General features: G+C 46.8%; 1 protein-coding gene across 3 annotated transcripts in view; it reads right to left on the reverse strand.

The window, feature by feature from the left end:
• Positions 1–23,438, reverse strand: part of OCRL (OCRL inositol polyphosphate-5-phosphatase) — a 1,330,750-nt gene that overhangs the window by 289,936 nt on the left and 1,017,376 nt on the right. For 2 of the 3 annotated variants that reach the window (XM_069612981.1, XM_069612979.1), the window contains one exon: positions 5,073–5,096. The exons of the other annotated variant lie outside the window; for it this stretch is intronic. In XM_069612981.1, coding sequence (XP_069469082.1) covers positions 5,073–5,096 — 24 coding nt within the window. The remainder of the gene's footprint in view (positions 1–5,072; positions 5,097–23,438) is intronic. 3 annotated transcript variants of the gene reach the window in all.

Genomic DNA, 23,438 nt, shown 5'->3' on the forward strand with positions numbered 1-23,438 from the left:
AAACAGATGAACTTACAAATGCCAATGAAATTAAAAAGACTTCACTGGCCTACAGAAAGTCAGAACCGGCTCAAAACAATAGCAGACAGTTGGGTGCTCATTGATGTTTATGGAGGGAAAGCAGCAAAAAGAAAATCTTTTTTTAACAGCCCCAAACAGGTTGTTTCTGTCAAACGGCATATGGAGGAGTTGATCCTGGACATAGAGGGCGAAACCCGAGGTCAACATCCAGAAGTACCTCCTCACCACAGTTTGTGTGGCCATGGCGCGTGCACTACAATCAGCCACGCCCAGGCCCGATTGCAGGATTTGGCAGGATGCTTCCCTGCAATCATTGACCAGGGACTCAAAGCACGCTCTCATCTCTCCGGCAGGCTCTATAGTGGCTGAAGCCGCAGGCCAGAGACCAAAAGCGAATTTCTCCAGGGTACAGGTAATGAACCTCAGGCCCAGACTGCTTGAGACAAAAATGATCCTCCCCTAGGCATCCAGCCTTTTACATTCCCATTGAGGATGGAAAGGAGGAAGTCTTTTGATTAGCTTTGGCAGCTTGAACGACAAGGCTTTCAAGTGAGGCATGCAAGGAAAGGAAAGCCGTGTTGGAAGGTGCCAGCCAGACAACGCTTTTCTGCTATGTCCCAATCCACAGTCGGAACCACAGCTGGCTTCATCCACAACTTGAGGACTTGGACCTCTACTGCCAGGTTAAAAAGCAGTAGGGTCCCCCCTTTGCGGGCCTTCATCAAGAATGTCCATCAGCTCAAATTGGACATTGAGTCTATAAGGGTAACCAAACCACAAGTTATCTACCATCTTGGCCATCAGGTACAAAAATGAAGTCTTGAGTTGGTGCAGGAAGCATGTCCGGCTCTGGAGGTGTGTGAAGTCCACTTGTCTCTTGTAAGTCAGCGGCACGGTCCATTAACTCCCCTCCCTTATTAAAGAACTCCTCAGGGAAATCCCTGACCTCCCTGGGGCCCAAAGGTCTGAGCCCAAAGGGGATGGGATCACCTTCTACGCCCAAAAAAATTCTTCCATAAATGTACTCCTAGGAAATGGGGCGTATTCACAAGGAGTCTTAGCACCAGCGGTGCCATGAAGAGTGAAGCTCTCGCTGTAGGTTCATCATCTGAAGATGGAACGGTGAGGTGTAGAGACAGGTCTTTTCCTGTATGAGTCGGGACAAAATATACAGGCTTACAATCACTGTGTTTCGCAGGGTCTCTGCCGGATCGCCAGACCACAGTGGGCTCTGGTGGCAGTTTCAGAACCGAGGCCAAAGGAGTCTTCCCTGGGGCCTTGGCAAAAACATCCTGCATCTCTAGCCAAAAGGCCGCCCATTCCTCCAGTGTGGAGGATTAAGCTGGGAAAGGTAGCTGTGGTGCCTTTTTTCAGAGGAGTCCCCAGAGTGGTGACTTCAGTTCTATGATGAAGAAGAAGAATGATGCTTGGAGGAACAGCCGGTTGAGCATGACCACTTGCGGTGCTTCAGTCCTGTGTCCCCTGTCCTTCCCCAAACAGTATTAACAAATCATGCCGGGGTTGGAAATAGACATTTGATGGCCGCAGTCAATGCAAGGATGAAACCTTGATGTGTTTGTCAGATTCGGCATGTCGCAAAAAAAGAAACTTCTAATGAAGCGCTGTTTCCTGAAGCAAGCAGAGTCATTAAGGTCACGTGGGGGCAGAACCTTAATATATGCTGGCCACACAGTCATATCTGTGGCGAGGTGTTCAGCAGAGATGACGCAGAGCCCTGCACCCTGGTGGCATAAATGTGTTTGAAGTTTTGAAGAGTAACTGTGCTGGAATATAGAGATCACAGATTAGGACTCTGTGGGAGAAAGAAATACATTAGAAAGATGTCTACAAAAGGGGCATCTCTCTGCTCCGCAGGGGTAGCTGCTTGGCCTCTGGTTAGACCTAAAACATGTGAGCATTTCTATTGTGGGATAGATCATAGCACTCAGACACAGAGAACAGTCCATCTGGAAAGGGTCAGCTTGGTAACAGTCGTGTCCACACGAGCAGTGGCAACAATTACAAAGAGATGTTTCTCCTTTCTGACTTCCCTTCTCTGAGAGACATTAAAACAAAAAGCCCTCTTGGGCACAAGACTATGAAACCTTTCCTCAGCCTCAGAAGGAAGAGTCAGAGGGAGGAAAACCAGGAGATGGAACTTCTAAGGAAGATGAAAGTTCAACATTGCCTTAGGAAGGAAGGATGGTCTGACCCGCAATGTCACCTTATCCTTAGATAAAATGTGTTATGGAGTCTTTAAAGCTCATTTACTCACTGCACAGAAGCGATGGCAAAACAGAAAAGTTGAGCAACATTAACAGGTAGGAATGCAAGAGCTCAAACTGTGCTGCAATGAGAAACTTGCAAACAAAATTCAACTGTCACTTAGGAACAACAAACTAGTATAGATTAAACTGGTAATGAAAAAACGAGATAGCAGCGTGAATAATAAAGAAAGAGCACTGTTCAGGAGTCAACTTTAAGAATATCGTAAAAGACCAAGGAACACCTGCTGCGGGTGTTCACAACAACATTCTCCATCCGGGCCATATAGGCTGTGGACAGGAAGACCTTGTTCATCAGGCTCTGAACCACAGAAGCATTGCCTTCCTGCACAGAGGCAGCAACTGTACACTCACTCTGTGGTGCGTTAATATGTGGCCGCCGTGTCATCCATTAGAATCAGCCTTTGCACCCACAGTGGAGACCTGAAATGCCAGACTCTCAGGAGTAGGATAAGTGGAAAGGAATATATCGTGCAAAGGTGAGTCCGCGTTTCCTGGACAGATTGTTACTGACATAGAGAGATGAGGAATGCTTTAAACCGATAGATCTAACAGAGTGTGAAATATCCAGATTGATGGGGAAGAAAGACTCATGAGAATTGCCCTGCTCAGGGATGTCCATCAGGTCATGTTTAAATTTAGAGACCTAGGGTGCAGCCATTCAATTGTCTTGTCTATGCTCTACGACCCGCCCACAATGATTAGGTGTGTGAACTTCAGATTGGGGGATGTGCCTCAGCCACTGGAGTCCCATCGCCAAAGCCAATCTAACAAGTCCACAGCCTGCTCATAAAATTCCTCTGAGACCTTGACTACTTGGTCTTCTTTGTGGCACTCAATGCCAAAAGGTTCATGGTCACCCCCACTTCATTGGCCATTCTGCGCAAATTTGAACAGACATTTCGATCTGGGGACAAATTTCAAGCCTGCTGTTCATCTTGACAGAGAGCGACACAGAACGGCGCTGGGCAACCACACTGGAAGGTAGACTTGCATGGCAAGAACAGGGAACAGTAACCAAAACATCTAAGGCTTGGAATGAGCTCAGGGCCATGCAGTGGTTGGCTGAAGGGAGTTCTCCATTAGCCTTAAAAGGCGTAACAGGCCCTTATTACACCATCAGTGCAGGGGAGGAAGCCACCAGTGCCAGGTTGTTAAGGCACATCATTTTTCTTATGTTTCTTCTCGGCTACCTTAAGGGGGTGAGATGCCTCCAGCTTGTTGGACTCCTCTGTGATCTGGATTTTTTTCCTTTACAGGATGAAGGCTCAGATGAAGCCAGGACATGTTAAGAATGTATCTGCTCTTATACAGAGTGTTAAAAAACATAGCAGCCTGTTCAATATTTGCATGGCTTAAATCCCAAGACTGTTGAAGGAGACATGATGTAGGTCAAAATGTACAAGCTGTGGGATTACAAAGTAGGATCTGAGCGAACTGACAAAAGGCACTGAGGTCATGTATACACAACTCAGGACATCAATTCCAGAGTCATGGAACCCAACAAAACTGATCAGAGCAGACGCTGTATTAAAGTTCCCCGACTGGTAGATGAAAACGTTTCCAAAGACAGCACAGCACTTGAAGGATACATCTAAGATGGGGAATTGGTGGGAGGAAGAAATCCAACTGAACAAAAGTATCTAGACATTGCAAGTCAGCTGACCAAAGAGGGGAAAGTCTTACCAAACTTTTGTATAGGCTGGGTTTAGAAGAAAAAGGGTATGCACTCATCCGACTCGTACTAACTGCCATGCCAACTGAAATACCATACCTGATATAGGACTTAAATGACCTGTAAGTTATTTGGCATGCATTTATTGAGTGGGATTTTTTTGGTCAAATCTTTTGGAACTTAACTGAAATAGTGCATGGCATTACAATCACACTGATTGCAAGAACAAGACGTGAGAATCTCGGAATACAAAAATAAGCTGTGTCATGACGTAATTGGAATAACCCAAACATAACCTAAGGTCTGCCACAGAGACATCAGCCAACCATTGGTTATCTGCAGTTATAGATAATAATTTACCAGACACTTTTTACATTAACTTTTGTATTGCAAGAAAAATCAAAGAGAAGCTGTCTGGTTGCTTTTGAAAGCAATAAAAGTGCTGAAGATCTGTTCACCAGAAGTGAAAATAAATTTGATAATACTGTAGAGCAATCTACAATTGACATTGGTTGGAGCTTGGAAAAAGGAGCGTGGGCCAAAAACCAAAGGTAAGCTTTAAAAATGGTGCTGGATAAGAGAAGGACAAAATCAATGATGTGAATTTATAGTTGTATGTAGATATTGCATTCTTTTGCCGACAGTAATTACTTTGTGGTACTTCACCATAAAGTAATTACTTCGAATTTTCATCAGATTCTTAAAGGAATTGTGGGGAAAGGTATAAGAAGGGGCAGGGAGGGGTCTGGGGTAGGGGCAGTAATGAAGGGGAAGGGAGTCATGGGGAGTACTGCCCAAATTGTATAATAAACAATTCAGTGAAGAAATTCTGTCGGAAAAAGAACATAGAACCTTATGTGAATGCATGAAGCGAAAACATGGCAGCTTGACGGAGCAGTTTCCCATCCCAACATAAGATGGAAGCATTTCTTATCAGTCGTCAATAAGATGGACAGACCACTAATTTGAATATAGGTTATGTGACTCTTTTATAGACCAGCAGGTTATGCATGCTACTAGACAGAGCAGAAACTGAAAGGCAATAGACAAGGAGGTAGAAGTTAGGATCTTGACAATTTAGTTAGCATTACCTTCTCTGATAAGCTGTCTTCTCCCTGAGATCAGATGAAAGCAGAAAAAAGAAAGAAAGAAAAGAAAGTCACTTGTTAAAATCTGATTTTTTTTAATAAGATCTAAGATTCAGGCTTCAAAGTGTGTTACTGTTCCTGAAATTAGTGATCAGGTGTCTGGTATGTGCTCGATATTGGAGAGAATAAGGTAAGGGGTGTCACAACAAACAACTGCTCTGGAACCTTTATGCACACAAAATTGCAGAACAAACAATGTGGTACTCTTGCTTTTAAGGCACCACAAACACATTTTAGGTATTTTCTGAAATAAAAGAGAAAACTACTTACCTACAGTAATTCACTTCCTGTTGAATACAATCCTCTTCAGACATTCCACATCTTTTGAAGTAGCTCCACATCGAGAATGTGGGGCTCATTACGAGTATGCAGTAAAACCTACAGCAATTCCGGTTGCCGCCACTTTTACCGTACCAGCGAATAACGAGTTGGCAGCAATAACATTGCTGGTATTTCCTGTGCCAGTAATACTGACGCTGGAAAGTCTGGCAACAGTAAATCTGACAACAGTATAACCATTTCTGGTAGTACTGGCACAAAGGTATTACTGGCGCATTACTAGTTGGGAAATGGTGGTAACACAGACATTTCTTGCCGGTAATACCAGTAAAAGCAAGGCAGGGATACCTCCACATGAAAGCAGCAGGTAAATGCATACAGGTGATGCAAACGAAGACACAGGGGCACCCAATGCACACAAGAAGGGTACAAAAGTGCGACACCTTCCCCAAACACACCACTGGTGTGTGTGTGTGTGTGTGTGTGTGCGCACATCAACATGCAGCTGCTCCAGCTGAACATTGAGCTGTTGGGGTTGGAGGACCAACACAGGAAACATGTAGCAGAGAAGATGAGGAGAAGGAGACGCCATGCAAGGTGAGCGCCCTTACCTCAAGTCAGTGCCTCAGCATGGACCCTCATAGACCGCCAGATACTCAACCTGTACCGGCTGAACAGGGAGACAATCGATGAACTGAAATAGCAAACAAGATCAACATTAGGACAGCCATACCAGCGCTGGTGACGCTGGTGTCTGTCCTGCACTTCCTTGCGACGGGCACATTCCAGCACACTGTGGGCACACTGCATGGCATCTCCCAGCCCCCATTCTCAAATGTGCTCAGTCAGGTGCTGGACGCACTCTTACACCATGTGTCATGGCATATCGCCCTACCCACCAACCCGGCACAGATGAATGTCAAAAAGGAATGATTTTACGCTGTGGCACACATGCCCAATGTGCTAGTATCCCTGGACTTTACCCATGTAGAGTTGGTGGCACCCCAGGCATCAGAGGTCTACTGGAATCGCAAGCAGTTCCACTCACTCAAGGGCCAGGTCACTTGTGATCCAGACCTCACCATCTTATCACATCCTGCTGTGCCCGCTTCCCAGGATCGACCCATGATGCCATGGTCCTGCGGAACAGCACACTGGTGGCATACATGAAGGGGCACAGAGTCCAACGAACCTGGATATTGGGCGAGTACATGTTCCATCACACTAACCTTGCAGTACAAGCAACATGCAATATGAAGGAAGGAGGAACAGGGCGGATTCTAACACAAATAGAGTTTGCATGCCCTGACAAGGCCCTGTACATGCAGGACCCACCCACACATGACAGACTGCAACCCACAGGAGTAGGACATGCCTCACAATGCAGCAGTAAATGGCCAAGAGATGTTACCCCAACAGGCCAGCTACAAACACTGGACTACAGGTACCACAATGCAACATCCCACATTATCTATGGGTGGTCAACAGGGGCAGGACTACCTAGAGGTGTCCAAAGTATGCCTGTGGGGGGGGGGGCTAGAGTCAGGGGAAAAGGGTGAAGATGACAGTCATCAAAATCACCAATGACCAAGGTTACTGTGCATGCAAAGTAAAACCACACAGTATAATGTTACACAAGCATAGTCGTCCCCCCATGACACTCTGCAATTCTGAATAGCCTGGCCAACCGCAGACCCCCTTTGTGTGGCCTGAGGGAGTGGCAAATGACTAGGTGCATGGTCCACAAACACCAAATCGAGCTCCTGGGGTGTCCGTCATGTAAAAGGTATGAAGACCACTGCCATACATGGAATGGCATTGTTAAACTGCAACTAAGGGAAAGGATACCGGCAGTTGTCATGGCATGTACTCAGGTCGCTATTTATATGAATCCATCATGGTATACATACAGACAACCTGCACATGTAACCCAGACTCCTATCAGGAATCATGCATGGGAGCAATGCACAGGCCCTAACCACTCACCATCAATCACAAAACATGTGACATGCATGCACAGACTATAAGAAGATGCTGTTACAGGCAACGCATCCACAGATCAATATGGTTGACACCTGAATCACTTGATCAGTGATATCTTGTGACATCTTGTCACCTGTGTCACTTGATCCTGACATCTAGTTTGATGAAGAAACCACAGCCACATGAAAATCATTAGCCAAACAACTGGAAACGATGAAATTACATCAACTAGTCAAAGGAGCAACCCACACGGCAGGACATACACTAGACTCAATCTTTGCCAAGAATAATCTTCACTACCAATTCAGATCCTATGGAGCAATCCTTCCCATCATCCCTTTCGTAATCAGGCTGGCCACACCAATAATCGAGCAACAGGACAATCTGCCGACTAGCATGAAAAGACCATAAAAAAATGGCAACCTAACTGAACTAATGAAAATCAGCAAACCACAAGCAACAACTATAGACAAAGCTTACCTGGACAAAAAAATAGAACTACTTCACAACCGGATTATGACAACAATAGACGAGATTGCCAAAGAAAAACTTTTACCCCATCACGCAAATGGGCAACAGCAAAATGGTTTATCCCGCTACTCAGCGCTATGAAAAGGAAGAACCGAAAACTTGAACTCGAATGGAGGATCAAAAACGACAGTGCAAAGAAATTCCAATTCCAACAATAAATCCGCCTGTACAAAAAGAAAATCCAAAAAGCCAAAAGGAAATATTTTGACAAAAGGCTCATCAAAGCACCAAACACCCAAAAAGAACTGTTTAAAATCATTAACTAAATAAAAAATCCCCCTGGCTGCAACAACACCGATACCATCAAAGAGACTATGCAATGACCTGGCAGACCACTTCAAAAACAAAATCATCACCATCCAACAGACCATAAAAAGCAGAACATGTGACCGCAATATGCAACCCACCCACTCGTACGAGGAACACCCGACCAAACTCTGAAGCTTCCCACAAATATCAGTGTAGACATTTGTCAAACTGGTAAACAAAAGCAACAGAACAGGTTCCCCCATGGATCCCTGCCCACCAAACATATACAAATCAATCCTCAACCAAGTAACACCAATGGATTACTACAGAAACCTCTTCAACCACTCAATCTCAACAGGGAAAGTGCCCCAATCCTTCAAATCAGCATAGATCAAGCCGCTCCTCAAGGACACAGCAGGAAACGTGGAGGACCTCACCAATTTACAGACCTATCTCCAACATCTTGTACCCAGCGAAACTACTGGAAGCATACATCTATAGAATAATCCAAGAATTCATATAAGAACATCACCCATTAGACCAGGCACAAGTAGGTTTCAGACCAATGAGAGGAACGGAAACACCACTTCCCTCAATGTGGGATGATCTAAAGGCAAACGCAGACTCAGATAAAAGTACCGCTCTGATACTTCTAGATCTCTCCGCAGCATTCAACTGTTAACCACGACATCCTCATCAGGAGATTGGATGAAATTGAAATCACCGACCTAGCCTTATTATGGATTAAATCCTTTCTAACAAACAGAACAGAAACCATATGGACCAAACCTTTCAAATTCAAATCAACACAATCCACCTGTGGAGTACCGCAAGGATCATCCTTCTCCCCGTTACTATTCAACATTTACCTGGCTCAACTAATCAAGATCATTAAAAGACATGGCTTCACATGCTACAATTACGCTGACGACACACAAATAGTCTAAAAAATACAGGACACACAAGATGAAAAGACAACACTAAAGACCTGCCTTCATGAAATCTACAGCTGGATGAACTCAAACTACCTCAAACTCAACCCAGGCAAAACAGAAATAATAATCATCTCTAAAAACGGAGAAAACAATCAGTACATCCATTGGCCAACAGAACTTGGTACAGCACCAGCCCCTTCGATGTTAGTAAAAAACCTGGAGGTCCTGATGGACAACAAACTAACTCTAGAGCCACAAGTAAACACTCTAATCAAGAAATGCTTCTTCCTCCTACGTGCAGTAAAAAAGGATCCTACCATTCCTCTCAAAACCCACAAAATGCTCACCATCATGGCTCTCATCATGTCCACAGTAGACTATGCCAACAGCCTATACCTAGCCATGCCAGAGCAACTTCTAAAAAAAACTCCAACATATTCAAAATGCGGCAGCCAGACTCCTCCTCAAACTGCAGCAAAGAGAACACATCACACCAGCTCCGAAAAAGCTACACTGGCTGCCAATAAAACAACTAATAAAGTTCAAATCAATGTGCATTACGCACAGAGCAATCCACCGCCGCCCTGAGATTAGTGGCCTTCAGTCAGCCTTGTTGTCGGAGGGACATTGTGTTGCCATCTGGCAGTAACCGGTATCCGCGATGTCCAGTGCCACAATCCGAAGCCAGCTCACCTTCCTGGAACAGAGCCATGGCCTCGACCTTCTTGTCCTCTGGCAGGAAGTCCGAAATGAGCCTAAGCTTATACCACAGCTCCCCATCATAGCGGGATAAGATGGCCAGAGCATTAGCAGCCTTGACAGTGGAGGCAGCGGTGTAAATGATGCACTTTCCCATAGCATCAAGCTTCTTCCTAACCTGGTCTGGAGGCCCCATGGCGGAAGAGGAAGGGTTTGACAAATGCTTCCTTGCGGCCGCAGATACCCCAGAGTTTGCAGAAGGCTGCGACCTCAAGCACCTGAGGGCGAAGTCCAGAACCCTATATTTCTTTTTGAGCCTGTCGCTGTTTGCGGCAGTGGTACTTGGCGTCTTCATCAGAGCCAGACCCTCCCCCCAGGCATGATCCAGAAGAGTAATTGACATTATGGTCTTCTGTCTGGACTCCCGGTGCTGCTCGAGGAAACTATCCTCTGGTACCAAATTGAAGAGAGCAGAGGCCCTCGAGATCATGGCATGAAAGGAACTGACCTCATCCGTGGCGAGGCCCTGGCGGCTCGTCAGCACCCAGCGGCTCCCCGTCCGCTGTTACATAGTACTCATACTCATCGGTATGAGTTTCAGTAGAGTCTGTATCCGTACCGGGGGCTGTGTGTGCAGGCTCCTCCACCATTGGGTCAAAAGTCGAAGCGATGGTGGCTGGGTCGGCTGATATCTCCAGCCAGATGGGTCCCTTGACTTATGCTTCAGCTTGGAAGGGCCCCTAGTCGGAGGCCTCATTGGAGTAGCAGCAAGCCTCTGTTGTATCTCCAATACCAAAGTATTCAGGGTCGTAAGGATGTCCAACAACATGTCCCTGGGCAGTGGCTGAGGAATGAGAGGAGCAGCCAGCAACGGCTCCAAACTGAAGCGCCTCCTTGGACTAGATGGCGATCCAGGTTCGCACAGCGGAGACCCCATCCATGCACACGGTACCACAGCCCCTTTCGTGGTCTGTGTAGTAGTCCTCAGGCAAGTTGTCATCGACGCTCGTGTAGATGTGCACAGGTTCCTACAGTGTATTTCTGGTATCACCGGGGACACCCCCAAACCCCTGCCTGGGGGGTAGCTATGTGGGCAGTAGCCACTCCTTGTCCTTATCCGAATCCTACGGGAATAAGGCAACAAAGGGTACCCCGTCTTTCACTGGGGCATAAACTGCAGTCTTTAGCGGCACCGCCGCCAAAGTTGTCAACCGCGTAGGCAAGGACACCTGTGAGGTGTGTGAGAAACCTGAAGGTGTCTCCCACGCTAGTCCTCAGAGATCTGTCATCCAGGTGGCCAGGACATGGCCATCGCTATTGGATCCAGTTCCTGGGGGTGGAGCAGTGGGGGAGGATCACTTGGATGAGGGGAGTGGAAGTGGGACACGGAAGGGTGAGATGTGGTACCCCCTTCCTTATACCTTTTCACTTACTATTCCGTAGGATGCTTAGAAGCTCTAACCCGCCCTTTTCCTACATGAACCCCTTCCTGCACTGTGACAAACAACAAGACTAACACCAGAGCGGTTTACCTGACATGTCCCAACACAAGGGTCAGGCAAAGTCAGGCAATTGACAGCAACTACGCACACCTGACGGCCCTTTACCTTCCTAACAGAGATAAAAGGCAGCGCACTAGGAGCAAGGCCAGCCGCATGCAGGAGCAGCTGTTCCGAAGCAGCAGTTCAATCGGAGAAGAAAAGCCCGCGGGACCTGAAGGCACGACAAGGAGGGAAGTGCCCTAGCCCTTTTCAACTCAGATCCGCGAAACCTCAGAGGAGAGAATTATAAATTCAGGATTTATGGTAAGCGTGTGGTGTAGCAGTGGTCAACGGTGCACAGGGCCTCCCGCGCTGATAACCCAGGTGGAGAGGCAAGCTGGCTACCGTGACCGCATCCTTGACTCCAGAGGCGAGAGATGCCAAAGCTTCCAGCACAACCGTTCAGTCAGGAGAGCTAATAGCAAACCGGACTGTGTCAAGCCCAAGGTTGCAAGCAGCAACATTTGAACAAAGAACTTGTGTGAGATTAACTTTGAGAAAGGCCCAGATGAGGACCAGGTGTCAGAGTAGTTTGACGCCACGTGGGCGTTGATTCGAATGACTCTGATCGGGACTTTCTGTTGAACTACATACACCAAAAGGCCTTGGGAAAGACCGGTGTGAGGTGTCAAAAGGGTCATACGAGGGTTGAGCAAAACCTGTTTTACAATCGAAAGTCTTTGACACGGTGAAGCAAGGTGAATTGTGTGAATAGGAAGTGTGCATAGAAATTGGATGTTGCAACCAACAAAGCTCTCCCTTGTTTAGCACTTTTAAAATGCTCTTCAAAATTAACGGTAAAGTAACAAGAAAATATGCCACTTTGGAACGGATAACATAGGAAGGAAAAAAATGGCTGCCAAACGCCAAGAAAACACGATGACGTCATCACGTTGCGCGCAATTACGTGGCGCGCGGCGTGATGATGTCACCGCGCATCCCGCTAGCTATAAATAGTGGGATTTCAAACACAGATGCTGCGCGACCTGCCGACAGCATCTCCTTCGCTTATCAAGACCACCAGGACACTTGCAGACTCAATTTGAATGGGGAAACAATAGAAGGTAAGTAGTAGAGGCTCTTTAAATTAGGCATTTTTACTAAAAAGTAAAGCAGGTTTGTCTCCAAGCCTGACCCAAACAATATCAGGAATCTATACTTAACAAAAACCTCATTTAGCCTTCTCTTTCCAAAACAGATATTTTACAAATTAACTTTGTAAGAAATTAAAACATTTTAACATTGGGTTTACAGCAACAATATACCACCATAAAAAATCAGGACAAACTAAACTGGAAAAATCCAAGGCACTTAATTTTGAATATTAAGAGATTAAAGGGTGAGTCAAATTTTTGCTTTAAAAATATAGATCATTGATTGATTCAACTCTGTATATATTTAACTTGTATTTTGAAACAAGAAATAAGGAATGAATGTTTTCTTTTCTCCCCTTTTTTTCTTTTATACTACTTTGGTTAGGAATTATTCTCTCTCCTGATGAACCATTGAGAACCTCAATGGGGAAACACGTGTCGAGTGGGAACGACAATTTGTTTATTTAGCTACAGAGTGGGAATGACAGTTTGCTTATTTAGATACTATTTATTTGAAAGCCACGTGTAATGTTAACACTTGGACTCAAGAATATTTGTTGATCATTTTTTGACTCTTGACTATTTACAACAACATTAATAATTAAAGAATTTTTTGAAAAACACTATTGAAATGGAATGAAGTTCTTTCTATCATAAACAAGGAACTAGTCTCAAAACTTGGAAATCTCAATTTCAGCTGACTCACCAACAACAATAAAAATCCTTAAATTGGTGCATTTGAGTAAATCTTTTCTCATCTCAACTCCCCTTTTTTTGAGGAAGTGTGTATAGGCTGACTGAGCAGAGACCCGAACTTGGGGAAAAGGGAAGAACCTAAGGGGTCTAAAGAGACTGTCTTACGAAATGTGGCAAGTGTGAATCCCGCAGAGGGGTGCCGAGAGAAAGCTAGGGGAAGGGAACCCCTGCTTTCTAATAAGACTGTGAATATTGTAAAATAAGGCAAGTGTGAGCCCGACGGAGGGATGCCAAGAGGGAAGCTAAAAGAGTGAATCCTGTATTGTGATAAAGTTTGCATGAAGGATTGGAGCCCAGCAGAGGAAGATCCAAAGGCGAAAGTTATCGTCCTGTGACGAATTATTGAAGGAACTTTTGTTTTTGTTAAGTGTAACACATCAGGTCCTCTGAGGCAAGAGACTTTGTTGAAAGAGACTTGGCCACAGACAGCCCTGATATTGTGGGAATTGAACTGTAACCTCGTGCTGGCAAGGACTAGGAGTGTGCTGTGCTCAGAAGTCCTGCCTTGTCCCGTGCTTAGAACGTGAGGAAGGGAGACCCCAGCCATACCATACTGACTTATCATTTTGTGACACTTCTTTTTTAGTGAACATTACCCCACACTAGTTAACTTAGCGGTAAGGATTGACAATAGGTTTTTTAGTATAGGCCCTTTTTATTTGACAAGACGCCACTGGGACTACCTTATTATTTTTTTTATGGTTGTAGCTTGCTCCCATCTTAGATTCAGGTTTAGATTAGGCGTTTATCTCACCCATTTGTACAGTTTAATAAACACCCTTGAGCTCTGATCACTTGTGTTGGTCTATTCTTGATACCATGCCTTCCTTGCAGGTGGTTGTCATCGTGATCGTAGAGACCACTGTCGTTGCCAGGCCCGCTTTCGACAAAGTCGTGATGGTCGTTGACGAAGTGCATGCCAGTCCTCTCGTTGACGGGATCGTTGACAGGGTTGTGGTCGCAGACAAAGTGGTCATCTTGGTCACAGAAGGTGTCCTCAACTGGGGGGGAGGGGGGGCAAGAGGAGCCACACAAGGACTTCTCCTTTGTAGCCTTGTCCAAGGACGGCGATCGCAGCTTCGATGGGGTGAAGCACTTCCTCTTGGAAGGAGCTCCCCTAACTGGCAGGATCGCCGTGGACATAGAGGGCGACAGTGAATGTGGCCTTCCCGAACTCGGACCAGCAGCTGCGGCGAACCCAGCGGAATCCATAGCGTGGTGATTAACCTTCTTTTGGACCCCTGTGCAGGGGCATCCTCAAAGGACCTCTCTACTGCTTCTCAGAGGGAGCTCGCTCATGGGACTAGCCGGTCCTGGATGGGGTATGACCGTGCCCAGAGGCCGCCTCAGAGGCCTTCCCCAACTTAAGCCACGCTGCTAGCATGCTGTAACAGTCCCTTTTAGTCTTCTTCGAAAAACCACGGCAAAGCTTGCATCCTTCATCGTGGTCCAGATGCAGGCAATACAAGCATTTGTGGTGTTGATCCCCAACATAGAAATGTCTTGGTCCACATTTAGTGCATATTTTGAAGAGGCTACTTTTCTCCTCGGACATGATCGAAGGCGCAAAGTAGGTGCCATCCTAGGCCTATTGAAAACTTCAAAGAGAAGATCTGTGATGTAAAGATGATCTTCGCCGACAAGCGATAGCGCTGCCGGTAGTCGATCAATGGTTGAAGGATGGAACAAAGTCGGTCAAAAAACACTAAACTTTTATCAAAAAACTCAAAATATCAACACAGCTTGCAGAGCAAGATGAGAGGACTCCCAACACTGAAACGTGCAGTAAAAATCTGAAGATGGCTTAGGGAGACGACTGTCATTGGATGGGGGTAGTATGACCCAGAAGACAGTGATTGGTTTAGATGAGAAATGCAGTTTTCAGGCCAAAAACCCCAACCTGTTATTTTTCTTTTTTCCCCCCCGAGGATTCCCAGCGTGACGACGGGGAACATTTATGAGCATGTGAATCCATGCCAGACCCCACGCTGGAGAACATATTTTTATGTGCAGAGGTGAATTGACCCGATCCACCCTTCACAACAACTTTTGCCAACAACCCTCCCCAGGTTCTCTCTCAATACAACCTTGCAGTGCCCAACAGTTCTTTCCTGCCTCTCTTGGGCAGGGGGGCCTTCTCCTGCTCCTTGGCAAAGAGGTGGCGCTGTGAGCAGCGCTTTGGGATGCTCGGTAGGGGGCCTTCTGTGGGGGTCACAGAGGTAGAGGGATCTGACCAATGGGCCCAGATGAACTGCAGAGTGAGGTGGATGGTTTGGTAGTGACTCGGCAGTGGCTGAGGAGGACTTTGTATGCTCCTGCACTCTCTGACTTAGTGAAACCATGGCAGCAGTGGCATGGCCAAGTGACTGGGCAATCCGGCGGGTACACTCCTGCAGGCAGTCACGCATGGCCTGCATTTCATGCAAGAGCTGGCCTGCAAGTGCCTCTATGGACGGCTGGTGGCGCTCAATGGCATCCAGCCTTGCCCATACTGCCGATATGTTGGTCACAGGCAAATGTGGTGGGCTGTGTGGTCTTTGTGGTGGCCTTGGGCTGAAGCATGGTGATGCATTGGCCATGTAGTGCTCCTCCTCTTCCTCATCAGTGGTAGGAACATGGGTCCTGCCACAATGTACCCGTGGCTGTACTGCACATGATGGAGGTGAGGGCGTGCTGGAACCCGGACGACTGGGCACCACCGCTGGAGCGGCATCCGTGTGTGCCGGAACAGGTGGTGGGTGTGGCATGGCAGTGATAGCTGCAGTGACCGTAGGGATGTTGTCATCTCAATAGTGGCTGGTGTTTCCACTGTGGTGTTGGGTGGAAGAGGTATTGGTGGGGGTGGCCTTGTTGTCCCTGCTCTGCTGCTTGGTGTGTGCAGGGGTGGTGGCAGCTGATGTGCCTGTAGTGAAGGGTATCGCCTTGTCACTGTCCATGGACTGTGTTCCTGTTGGAAATAGAATGGCATGCTGTCAGTCATCTCGCAGACTAGTCTGTGGGCTTGCAGGACACTCATATGACTTTGTGTGTGTTCCAATGGTATACATTTTGCTTCATTGGCATGCATGGTATCAGAGCAATGGATGCTTCTCATATGTCCATCATTTGGCATCCATGTCCCACCTACAATGCATGTACATGGCTAGGTTTCCCCACCTTCCCTGGCACATGTGTGTCCTCACTGTGCATTTGCTGTGTTGGCCATGTGGGGACCCCTTCCCTTGACCATGTTGTATGTCTCTGCTGGGGGACACATGCTTATGTGCATGACATTCACATGTACACAGGGTCAGATGGCCTCAACTGCATCACTGTGGGACCCAGCTCCTGCATCCGCGCTGCCAATCCCCAAGATGCCCGTCATGTGGAGGATGGCACTCACAGTCTCCTTCATTGCATGAGTTTGAGAGGTTCCATCATGCCACCTCCTGTGGCAGCATTCTCCGGTCTGCGCCAGGCTATGAGGCTGTTCACACTCGCCTTTAAATCATGCCACCACTTGTGGCAATCCCTGGCAGTGCAGGTTACAGTGCTCACTGCTGACACCCTTGACATGATCTCAGCCAAATGGCAGTCTTCCTCTGTGCAGAGGCCTTGCACGGTCTGCACCCAACAATGCTCCACAACTGCACCAGCAAGTGCAGTGAGCTCTGCATCTGTGAACTTTGGCTTCCACAGCCACAGTTTTGGGAGGTGTGCCTTCTTCTGTTGTGCCATGACGCTGCCACAAATATTGGGAGTGGATGGCAACAGGAAATGAGGGATTCGGAATGTATTGAATTTTTAAAGATAGCCGCTGCCCACTGTTTCGTCAGCAACATTATTTCCACTGCTGGTATTACTGGATATGGTAAAACCGGCAGCGGTGATACCTGCCGGTGTGTCACCGGTATCAGTGATACCGCAGTTTATTTGGACGTGTTACCGGGCAAATGCAGTTTGTTGCCAGTAATACTGGTTCGGCACTATCACTGTCACTGGGTGGGTGGTGCGTGTGCCTGCGTATGGTCGTAATATGCGGTACTTCCACTGGTCAGCCGACCAGTAACCACTAACACCGCCAAACCGATATTACCGCTGTTTTAAACATATGGAAGCGCATGTGCCCTCATCTCTCAGTTTCACCCAATTTCCATTGCAATTCAGGATTCAAAGGGAATGTTGGAAATTACATCAAACAAATGCAACATGGATTTTGCTTGTATTCCAAATAGTTATGGGTTAGGTGGAGAGATATGAGGTATATATATTAATTAGGTAGAACATTGCCAACAGTGCATCCTTTCTTTGAATGCACAAATTAATTACCTTTTTCCTCCCACAGATTTCTCATCTCTGAAATATCATCCAGCTGCAGAGAGTTCTGACTCTTTTTCTGACAGCCAACAGGTAGCAAAACAAAAAGGTGATGGCTGGAAGGTTTTGAATTACTCATAACCACGGGCACAGCTCTGGGCAACCCCCAGACCATCGTTTCTCAGCCTGCCAAGCCATTACAGAAGGGGAAAAACCATATGCAAATCAGGCTTGGTCCTACCCCTAAAGGGCCAGTCCAGCCCGATCTGCTATGTCACATCCCTTCTGCATGAGACCACAAGCATCCCCACACATGTTTCAGCCCAACAGATAGCACTGTGCAGTATTAATTTGAACTTCATGGCTCCAGAAATGAAGTTCTTGGCATACGTACAGAGCTGCTGGCAGCCTTTTCACCAGATCTCATACACTGAGAAACCGTGTATCAAAAAAGGAAATAACGTCCACTCAATAAAGTACACTCATGCTTTAGAGTAGTAGGTGGGTGTTGTCGGAAGAGCATTAGATCAATCAGAAAGAAAATTACCGATCTTTAGTAGTATGTTATTCTAATGGATTATTTCCTCATGTGAGAGAATGACATGCATTATTTACCGTAATAGCATTTCTGATGATTGTATCTGCTTAGATTCACATGCTGTACATATAGTCCGACATCTAGCGGTAAGAGAGAGAGAGAGAGAGAGAGAGAGAGAGAGAGAGAGAGAGAGAGAGAGAGAGAGAGAGAGAGAGAGAGAGAGAGAGAGAGAGAGAGAGAGAGAGAGAGAGAGAGAGAGAGAGAGAGAGAGAGAGAGAGAGAGAGAGAGAGAGAGAGAGAGAGAGAGAGAGAGAGAGAAATGTAAGATGTCTTCGTTCCTTCTACTCTAAGAGGGGAGGAAGGGTGGGCGCATGTGAATCTAAGCAGATACGATCATCAGAAATGCAATTACAGTAAGTAATGAATGTCTTCTGATGCTTGATCATCTGCTTAGTATCACATGCTGTGCATAGACTAGCAAGCAGTACCCAGAGATGGTGGTGGGATGTGTGAAGGAACAGTAACAAAGAGATGTCTTAGCACCGCTTGTCCCACCTGAGAGTCAGGCCTAGAGTGGGTATCTAGGCAATAGTGTTGTGTAAAGGTGTTTACAGAACTCCAGGTTGTTGCTTTACAAATGGACTCAAGTGTGTGGAGGCTTATTTCTGCCACGTCTGTGGGTGGTTCTACTGATTGGATCACATGGAACTTTGCAATAAATGTAGGCGCAAATCGTGGGTGAGTGCGCAGGACCACCTTATCCTTGTGAATCGTGACAAATGTGTCTTGAACTGAAAGGGCCTGCAGTTCACCAACTCTCCTTATTGATGTAACTGCCACCAGGAAGGCGGTCTTGTAAGTGAGTGCTTTAAGGATAGCCTTATGCATAGGTTCAAAGGGAGGTCCCATCAGTCTAGTCATTACAACATTCAGGTCCCATTCTGGAGCTGGGTTGGAGATAGGGGGACGAAGCCTCAACCTCCTCCCACAAAATCCTTGATCACTGGTATTTTCCACCACAAAACCTTTTTTTGGGACGTGGTGCAAGCTGAAAGTGCAGCTAAGTGGACCTTTAGGACATTGAAAACCAGGCCTGAGTCTAGTAGATGAGTCAGGTACAGGACAATATCTGTTGGTGCACAGTTAATGCTCTTGGTATTGCACCAGATGATGAAGCGTTCCCATTTGTTGGAGTAGCAATGTCTGGTATTAGGTTTTCGTGCTTCCTTAAGTATGTTGATGCATTTTTTAGGAAGTTATGATCTCAGGAGCCAGGCTGCCAGGTTGAGTTTGCGGGCATGGATGGAGTGACTCCCCCCTGTCTTGTGACAGCATGTTGTACGGCATGGCAGCTTCTTCGCAAGGTGCGACTGACATTGCCTTCAGGTGAGAAAACCAGGGTTGGGGAGCCCACATCGGGGCTACCAGAATCATTGTGACTGATTCCTGGTGCATCTAGTTACGTGTGTGGAGCGAGATGGTGACAATGAATGCAGGAGAGAGTGATTGGAATGAGATTGAGTGAGATGTGCTTATTGAGGTATTGCCCAGTGTTACAAACAACACAGCACAGTACACTTTAAAGATTAAGCTTTCAAACTAACTGATTCACCGGTTGAAAGGGTGTAGTATGTGCATTAATCTTTGTGAACATGTCCTCTAGACTTCTTTTGGTAAGAAACCAAAATAAGCACTTTTACAACAGGCCTGATGGTGTTCTTAACTTTGTGTACAATTGAATAATAAAATATGTATATTTTTCTACAAATATAAGCGTAAAGAGTGGTTTTCCTCATTTCCATAAGTTAATATGGTTTGGGAATAGAGCTCCATCAGAGAAGGTAGCAACTGTTTTCACCAGCTTTGTGTTTCAAAGTATTAAGGGCGAATACCTTTATCTTGAGGGTATGCTGGCGATATATACCCCTCTATCTCTCTTTTGTGCAAATAGCATCTTGTGCACTATCTTGTTGAGTAGGGGAGTCAGGCGGAAAAGCGTAGACAAGTTTCCCTGACCATGTTATCCAGAGACTGTTCCCTTTGCTGCGGTTCTGCAGGTACCTGGAGGCATAATCTGGGCGTTGCGCGTTCTCCAGAGTTGAGAACAGTTCTCAAGTAGTCGATCTCTGGGAAGCCGCAGTCTGCGAAGACGTTGAAAACAATCTTTGTGTAACTGGCATTCGTACTCTACGGGTAGTGGGAAGTCTCTGCAGAGCACGTCCGCCATAAGATTGTGTTCCCCTGGAACGTGTTGTGACAGGAGGAACATCTTGTGTTTGAGAGCCCATTTCCATATGTTCTGTCACAGTTTGGATAGCCCTGGAGAGTGAGTTGCTTGTTCAGGTAATACATGGCTGTGGCACTTTCCATGAGGACTAGGACTGTCTTCCCCTGGAGGTCTGTCTGGAATGCCTTCAGGGCTTTGAACACTGCTAGCAGCTCCAACAGGTTTATGGGGTTGGTTGCTACGGCTGGGGACCACACGCCGTGTGCCGCCTGATGAAAGAGGTGAGCCCCCCACCCCATCAGAGATGCTTCCGTGGTGAGAGTGGCTTCTACTGCAGGGGTGGTGAAGGTCATCCCCTGCAAGAGGTTTTCCCTTGACTACCACTGCAAAGACTGAATGAGGGCCGCCGAGACGACCACCTGATTGTCCAATTCTCCGCTGGCCCCCGCACCATTGGTTCGAGAGCCACTCCATGGGGCGCATGCACAGACGTGAGTGAGGAACTAGGTAGATGCAGGAGGCTGTTAGGGAGAATTCTCTGTTTAGGCTGAATTTCTTAACCTAGTGAGTCCCCCAGCAGCTTTGCTGGATTTTTGGAGTTTATTTTTTTCTCCTGCCAAGAGTGAGACTCTTTTACCCTCAATCTTGGGCATGATTTGAGTGTGTTTCTTTGACTCTCGATGTGCTTAATGGGCTATGGGGTCTTTTACTCCATAAGGCTTCATGTGTTTTTGTGATGTGTGTTACACAGCACCCTCAGTGCAGTAACAAAGGGGTGTCATAGCGACCCCCCAATATAGACTCCATACCCTGGGACTGACTACTGTCTCCCAGGGCATGTAAAGTCACCATTGACTTTACTAGTCTCAAATTCTGAACAGAACCAGTACAAACCATCATATTGTGGACGTACTGGCCGGGGCAATTCGATTGCTCCGGGGTCTGTTAGTCGAGGGGGCACGTCTCCGTCCCCCCTGATCGAGTTTTGGCTGGTGGCAGTGGATACTACTTTTTATATTCGACCGCAAATATATCTCTATGGGATTTCCCATTGTTCGAGGCTACCAACTTTAATTATTTAATTCCTATAGCCTCGAACATACCGCCGGTTTATTTATTTAATATTAATTCTCCGGTTGGTATTTTTTGCCAGAACTTGGTTCTAAAATGGCGTTTGTGTTCGCTTCTGTGACTCCAACCCAAGTTGAGCCCTTTGTTCCACTTTTTGGCGGGCTTCTCCACAGAAGCCCTCCAAAGTGGTGCCACTCTGTCTGGGGTACTTAGGAGGGGTGGAGGGGGATTTAGGCACCCTGGACTGAGTTGCCTAGGCAACTCAAGTCGCACTCCGTCCTGATTGACCCAAGTGGTGAGCTTAGCATGTTTGAGTGACAGCTACGTTGAGTGAATGGGGGTTTTCTGCATAAAAGCAGGGCTTTGGGGATTGGAACTTCAGAAGTCGCCACAGGACCTACAAATCCGACGAGGGAGAAGCTGAGCCGACCTGCTACGACGACCCCACCGGTGGAGCCCTGCTGAACCGTCTTACCACTTTTCCCAACGACAGAGGAGATCTCCAGCCCGGAGAGTCTTCTTCCTTCAACTGGTGGGGATAACCAGTCTGCTTCCTTTTTCACTTCCTGGAGCATCTCGTGGCCGCCTTGCCTGTGCCAAGCACCCCGGCAACCGGGATACCGTGTTTTACCACTACCGCGAATCAAAGGGTAGTACCTTTAACCAGAAAACTCTGCGGCTGGTTTCTTCCCTGGCAGTGCAACGACCTTCATCTTTCCTCCACGTCGAGATCTTCTCTTCCTCTGGACGATGCCGCGACTTGCACCCACTGCCAGGAACAACTGCCCCCGCTGGAGGATCCTTTCCACATAAGGTACCGTGTTCCGCCTGGCTTCCCTTGCAACCGACTGTACGGGGTAGATTTAGCCCCCGGCTTTCGAACCTGGGTTAGCCTGGGACACCCTGGCTAAACTTTTCTGAGCCTAACTAAAACCTTTCTAAACTCCCTGCAAGACTTTTTAAGCCTGTTGTCATTGTGTGATCTTGGGTGCATTTGTGCCCTGCTCTCTCCAAGAGTGGGCCCGGCCTATGGACTTTGGCTCACAAGTAACTTTTGACTTTCCTGCCTTGCTTAAGAGTTCCTAAGTATTAGTGTGGTGTATTTTCCTACATTCTGCCTTTTCCCCTCCCTTTTTTGTTAACTTATTGGAGTGCCATCTATAGTTAAGCGCTCACCTCTGTCTGGAAATAAGTGGTGTTAACTAAGACTTGTCCGATAAGGAATACGGGATGTATATATAACAATAGTAACTGTGTTGAGAGTGATTTACAATAATAGTGCTGGAGTGTTTCAATCAGTGTGTTTTTAAATAAATAATTATATACCTTGATACCAAAGCTCTGGTCAGTGTTTGCTTGTGCTATTGTATCTGAGTGCCTATTGTGTATACTTTACATACTGCCTAACTCTTCTTGAGGGAAGTATGACTGCTCAGCCACAGCTACCAGGTAAATCTGGGTGGTGCAGACTGCTACCAAGTGGGTTTACTGCCAACACCTGTAGTCCTAAATCTTTTGCAGTGGTCCCCAAGGGAACTGCACAGGTTTCTGCCTAACAGAGGCCATCATCCCTAACAGTCGCATGGCTTTGCGTACGGTCACCTTGTGATTGGCTACATAGTGAGGGATCTGGAACAGCATGTTTTGAACCCTTTCATTGGAGGGGAAGACAAGCCCATCTTTGGTCCAAATTAGAGCCCCCAGAAATTATTTGACTTGGCTGGGATCTAGACTGGACTTTTTCTCGTTAATCGAGAATCCCAGAGTGAAGTGGAGCTCTACTGTCTTCTGGGTATTTGATAGGCATGTTCCGTGTGAATTCCCTGTTATTAGCCAGTCGTTGAGGTAAGGATAGACTGGAATGGACTGCCGGCGCAGGTGAGCCAGTACCTTCGTAAACACCCTTGGGGCTGAGGCAACGCCGAAGGGGAGAACCTTGAACTGAAAGTGCTTTTTCTCGATCATGAACCGTAGGTACTTTCTGTGCGCTGGCAACATTGAAATATGAACGTATCCATCTTTCATATTCAGTGTTGCCATGTAATCCCCCTGCGTCAACAGAGGGATTACTTCCTGCAATGTTGTAATTGTGAACTTTTGTGGCTTGACA

The sequence above is a fragment of the Ambystoma mexicanum genome, chromosome 5p, assembly GCF_040938575.1.
Source record: "Ambystoma mexicanum isolate Mex_15411 chromosome 5p, UKY_AmexF1_1, whole genome shotgun sequence".
Taxonomy (NCBI): Eukaryota; Metazoa; Chordata; class Amphibia; order Caudata; family Ambystomatidae; genus Ambystoma; species Ambystoma mexicanum.